At 41.9% G+C, this 6,014-nt stretch overlaps 1 protein-coding gene across 8 annotated transcripts in view; it reads left to right on the plus strand.

Annotated features, from left to right (window-relative positions):
- Positions 1-5,596, plus strand: part of LRP11 (LDL receptor related protein 11) — a 32,464-nt gene extending 26,868 nt beyond the window's left edge. For 5 of the 8 annotated variants that reach the window (XM_019550085.1, XM_019550090.1, XM_019550089.1 and 2 more), the window contains 2 exons: positions 2,341-2,442; positions 3,723-5,357. In XM_019550085.1, the coding sequence (XP_019405630.1) occupies positions 2,341-2,442; positions 3,723-3,877 (257 nt within the window). In that variant the 3' untranslated portion in view covers positions 3,878-5,357. Of the gene's footprint in view, positions 1-2,340; positions 2,443-3,722; positions 5,358-5,377 lie in introns of those variants that run through there. The other 3 variants (XM_019550088.1, XM_019550086.1, XM_019550083.1) reach the window with 2 other exon arrangements.
- The last annotated feature ends 418 nt before the right edge of the window (positions 5,597-6,014 follow it).

The raw sequence follows: 6,014 nt of genomic DNA on the forward strand, positions 1-6,014 counted from the left end.
ACACTTTGAAAATTATTTACTGTTGACAACAGGCCAGCTCATTTCTACTGTTTCCAAATGGGGTCAGAAGCTGTTGAGCTCCATAGCTTCTGATGGGAATGAATGCTAAAAACCTTGTGCTCTAAATATGTTTGCTGTAGCAAGTCTATGGTTTGGTCCTGCCTAATGGAGTGGCCAAAAGATTTGCAACCATAGTCAGAAGTCTTGGGGGCAGCAGCTCTAGCAACCACAACCATGTAGGAGGTCTGAGTTTAGGAACAAGCCTGAGATTTTCACAGTATAAATCAGTGTAACAGCTCTGCATTCCTCCGGCCTAATCTCTCTCTGCTCAGATTGGCCTATGCCAGGTGCTTTGCAGCACTGTTCAGTGAGAGAATTGCAACACTTGATTAAATGCCACGCTATTGCTTTACTAATGCTTCTGCTACAGAAGCATCCAGCAGTAGTAACTACAACTGAAGCCTATGCAGCCAGTTCTAGTTCTCTTAAATGTGACTGCACAAGGAGTTGTCCCAAGACAGGAAACCTCCAGGGAAATGCCTCAGAGCAACTATGCACAAACAACCAGCAATCCCAGGTGGAAATTGCTCTGGATTACAATGGGTTCAAGAGATAATGTCATGTGCTCCCAGCATTTTTTTTCCTAGGGGAAGCTTTTTTTTTCCCCAGGATATCCTGCTCACGTGTCTGTGGCTTTAAATAAAAGCACACTTTACTGGAGATAGGCAAGAAAATAAGGAGAGTCAGAAGATGAAATCTTGACATAAACATGCTTTAGATTAATATAGGTAAACAAGCCACTTGACGAACAAGAAACCTAAGTGCACAAACTTTCCTCCAAAGATGTGTCAGTAAAAGCAGCACTCATCTTGTTAGGTGAGGGTTAGGACTCCAGGAAGGGCTCAGGGAAACATGTTGCAAGTCTCTGGCAGAGTCAGTGCACTTTGATAAGTGCATTTGTTTCAAAGTTGTTTTTATTCATATGATTTTTCCAAAAACAAGGCAGACAAGGTTCTTTGGGTAAATCTATCTTTTATTAGACCAAATAGTTGTAAAAATTCTTCTTTTGCAAGCTTTCGGATAGAAACACTGCATCAGGCTGAGGAAGCATCTGCCTCAGCATCGATATTGTACTACAGGATACTTCTGCAGACACAGTAACAGTTCCATAGCTGATGGGGAGTAGTTAATATCACAACCAAAGTGTCCCACATAGTGGGCCTGTCTACATGTGCATTAATGAGCTGCAATTACAGAACATTAAGTTAGTATGTGTAATAACAGATACTAACTTAATGTGCCATAATCAACGCTATTGTGCAGTAGCACCAGCACACCTTTTTTCCCCGTAACACTAATGCACAGTACGCTAAGTTTACTATGCGTTAATACATTGGCGTGGCTATTGATCAGTAGAATTAGTCTACTGTATTTCTAGTGTCTCGTGTAGATGTGCTCAGTGTATATTACCATTAAACACAAATGTAAGAGGTGAGCATCAAGCTGTTTTTATGGGGTTGCTGGGGTCAAATCCATCAGTTTTCATTAAGTCATTCCATTATTGCTCAGTAGTGCAATATATAAAGCATTTCAGACTGTGCAAGCACGATGGAAGAAACAGGCTGAATTGTATAAGCTCTTGGCAAGCAAAACTCCCAGAGCATGCAGGCCAGCGTTCCAAAAACAATCACTTCTTAGCAGCAATAAAACACGTGCCTTTGCAGCCCTCCTTACACAGTCCACACTCTTTTATAGCTGGTATTCTGCAGTGGGCTGAAAAGTCCAATTCACTATATCCTCCTCACTTCAGTGTGGAATGTTTTCCAGACATGTTTATGGCTTAAGACTACTCAAATACCAAAGTATACAATGTGATGGGAATATTAGTCTGAATTAAGGTTGCTTGTGAAACTTATGCAAGTCCTGACTTACCACAGCTGATTATCTTTTAAATGTTAACATCATTAGACATCTCCTTGTTTTTAAATATGTGTAATTTTACTTTAGTAAGATTTTGCTTGACATTTACTTATACCTCTTCCCTTTATTGCTGACTTTCTGTTTGGGATTTGTTTCAGTTCTCTAACCCATATGCAATGCAGAGGTCTGCATACTGGTGATGTTCTGTGACTTGTTTATAATGTAGAATATTTTTCCTTTCAGCTTGAGCCTCAAATGGCTTTTTTCAAAATGTACAGTAAGGATTTGCAGCTCTTGATTTGCGGTTTGCTGAATGTATCCAAGGTCCTATTATTTGAGTAGTCTGTCATGGGGTTCTGGCAGATGTGCTTCCTGAATCACTGTCCACAATATGTATATCTTGCATTGGCTTTTCTACAGATAATAGTTCCTCAGGGAAAAGGACAGGTGATAAAACTGAAAACAATGTTGTTCTGCTGAAGAGCGATCAAGGTGGAGGGGGACACCCAGTCCCAGAAACAGGTAAGACTCTTCCTGTGTATGTTAATTTACTGCAGGGTTAGGCAAAATGCAGCCCACCAGGCCATTCTATCTGGCCCGCGGGACAGCTAAAAAATTTAGAAAATTAATGTTTATCTGTCCTTGGCTGCCTGTCAAAGATGACAGGAGCCAGGGCCAGTAAAACCCAGGGGGAGCTGGCAGCAGAACTAAACAGCTGCAGCAGCAAGTCTGGGCTGGTCCTGTCCCCCACCCCACCACCACCACCACCCTGAGCCCCAGCCAGAAGCCTCTGCCTAGTAGGGGCTTCTGGCCTGGGACTGCTCCTGCCTTCCCCACACCCAACATACCCACCCTCCCACAATATACAAGAGTAAGACTTCATGTTAAGCTATTACACTATCACTTCTGTGTACACTACAGAATCGCATGTAAATCAGGACAAAAATATTTTTTGAAATGAAATGGATGAATGATATAGTACATGTTTAATTTTTAGAATATAATTTGGTATTTTTCTGGTTCTGAGATGGCAAAACCCCCTGCTGAAAGGAGTACTTCTGGGGGGCAAGCAAGGGGCTTCTGGTGGCAAAGGTTAGGGGTTAGGGGGTGGGACTCCTGGTCCTAAGGTGGCAGCAAGGGGGCGGGGCCCCTGTCAAGGGGTGGGGCTACCCATACAGCCCTGAACAGCTTGCCAAAACTCAGTAAGCAACCCTCTGCCCAAAATAATTGCCCACCCCCAATCTGCTGGCTACACTTCTTGAGCTGTATGTTTTACCTTTACTATCAAATAGGCTAGTATGATAGACCCAGGTGAATAAAGGAAAGGAGTTCAACTGTGCTGTGTTAACACTGCTGCTTGTGTGCTTGTGATTCTCCTACGGGTAACTAGAAGGCTCTGTGTTACTCCAGTCTGGCTCAGTGGTTCTTAACCTTTTTTGTGCCAGCACCCATTTGTAAACACTGATGGCCAGTCCCAACCCAGTAAATAGTTTAAATAGTAAACAGCCCCCTGGCCCTGCCAGTGCCCCTCACTCCCAACCCATTGCCCTCTGCCCTAAGACCCCCAGTGTGCATGGCAGGAGGATGTGTGTGTGACCGGGGGGAGGGGGCGAGCAGCCCCTTGCAGGCTGGAACTTCTTCAGGTTTTCTTCTTCAAAGGAAAATCCATTTTTAAAGCTTGTTCGCAACCCTTTCATATATTCTTGCGACCCACAGGTTGAGAAATACTGGTCTAGTTGATACACCTACAAAAAAAGACCTATTAATAGTTCTCCATCACAATTTTTTTAACTTCTTTCTAGGTGCTGTGCTACCCCTGGCTTTAGGCTTGGCAATCACTGCTTTACTGCTACTTATGGTCACTTGCCGGCTGCGTTTAGTGAGACAGAAACTGAAGAAAGCCCGACCCATTACATCTGAGGAGTCTGATTACCTCATAAACGGGATGTATCTCTGAACAGATGGTGTAGATAGCTGGTTTTCTCCCCTTCACAGTTTTTTTCATTAACCTCTGCCTCTAGCAAGTGACCAAGCTCCTCAGTAAAATTTCAAAATAAAAACTATTTCTAGATCACTTTGCAAGCTGACCTATCTGTTCTTCTCCTTTGGCTATATGGTAAGCTCTCCCATGTCTCAGTCCAGTTAATAATTTGGATACATATATATTTGTAGACAGAAGACAAGAACAGTTCAGGCTATGTCTGAAAATAACCTTGTACCCATGTTTACCCTGTATGCAGAAAAAGGCTGCAACTTAAAGAGACCACCACTGGATGGCAGAGTATCTTTGCCTTCCACCTCATTCTTTCCCCATCTGAAATAACAGTTAGCCAGAGCCAAGTATTTTACATTAGAAGGAGATAGATTAGAGAAGTATTGGGCTACCATAAGGCAGGGTAAAGACAACATAGGCAGAACTGTGGAAAAAAGCAAGTACCAATGCATTATGCTTTAGCATGTTCATTTACCATCTGAGGAGTGTTTCAAAACCCTGCTCATGCACTGGCAAAATTTTTATTAGAGGCTTTTGTCTTTGCCTAGGTACAGGTTGCCCATAACTAAAAAAGTGTCAGCTTTTGTAATATAATTTGGAATAGAAATACACACTCTGTCCATCATCCTTTAAAACCCTTGACGGCCAAGGCCTGAGCGCTAACATGAAAGATATCAGCACTACAGGGACTTCCATAGACAAACCCAGTGCCAGTGGCAAGTGAGCAAGCTCATGGGGCTATGCTCCTTCCCCACAACTCAGCTTGCTCAGCTTTTTCCACCCCTAACCAATCATTTCCAGGATTTTGAAAGAGCTACGTGTAGTGACTTTGACCTGTGCTCAAGATAGGCTATGCTTGTGTTCAGGAGGACATGGTTTGTTCTTTTACACTGTGCTGTCAGTGATAAAAATGAGGTTAGTTCCAGCCAGACATACACAGGCAGCACTATTACTGCTTCTACCACAGTGAGCTTGATACTCAGGACTAACTTCCCATGTAATGCGGATGGGATACCATTCCTGCTTCCTGAGACATTTCAGAATCTTGCTCATTAATCATCACTTAGCACCCAGCAAGCTCTAAGGCTTCAGTGACCCTCCCAGTACAAATCTTATAGAATTAGAGCAAGTAATTGATGTGTGTGAATGAACGTCAAACGTGTTAACTGTAAACTATGTGCAGTACATGTTAGATATATATATACCGTGCCGTTTATCCTGTTTGTCTGAACATGCAAGGGTGTCGCATTCATCAAAGGTCCCAGTAAAAATCAAGACAGATAAGGCATGCATCTTTTTGTATGTCGTCTTTTGTACTTCAATTAATTAAAGTCAATTGGAATATTGCCATGGTGTACAAATAGTTAATCAGAAAAACCCCATGTCTCAATGTCTTGATTACTTTTATGTACAATAGCTATAATAAACCTATTTTATTCTTAAATGTCTTGTGCTTATTTTTAGCTAAAACTGAAATTAAATTGTTTGAATTTTCTGGAATATACAGGAGAGCAAGCATCAAACCTGATGAGCACTTTGGCTTTCCCAAAACCAGGAAGAGGTTGAAGTCTGTATTTCTGTGGTATGAGAAAACAAAAGAGGAGCTGTGAACTTATACCTGCTGCTGCTACTTGCTTCATCTAATGATATAATTCCCATAATAAATAACTTGGTTGCTTTAAATTTTTACATCCTACTTTATAAATTGCAGTAAGAGTAGACCTTGTTTTTGGCCAGCCTGTCAGGGAAGTCTGATGCTGGTGCTATCTACAAGCAAATCCAGGTAAGACAAAATGTTGCTACATACTAGATGCAAATTAAAAGGTCCTTGTGCTCCCTAGTTATGTTCCAGTGTAGTGTTGGGTACAGGTTACTTTCTGTTGATAAAGCCTATCCAAAATCTATGGACACATTTGTTGTTTCCTTTCTACCATAGGGGTTGAATGCCTTAAACAAATACATTGTGTTGGCTAGGGTATACAAGACAACTTGCACTATCAGTGGGGTTTAAAAGATCGAGAAGACACTCCAAATTTGCTTCAAGTAGCCCTGCTCACTGTCCCAGCATTAATGCATTAGTGCCTTGCAGTAATACTTTTGT

Source organism: Crocodylus porosus, unplaced genomic scaffold, assembly GCF_001723895.1.
Source record: "Crocodylus porosus isolate Cpor-Errol unplaced genomic scaffold, CroPor_comp1, whole genome shotgun sequence".
NCBI lineage: Eukaryota > Metazoa > Chordata > Crocodylia > Crocodylidae > Crocodylus > Crocodylus porosus.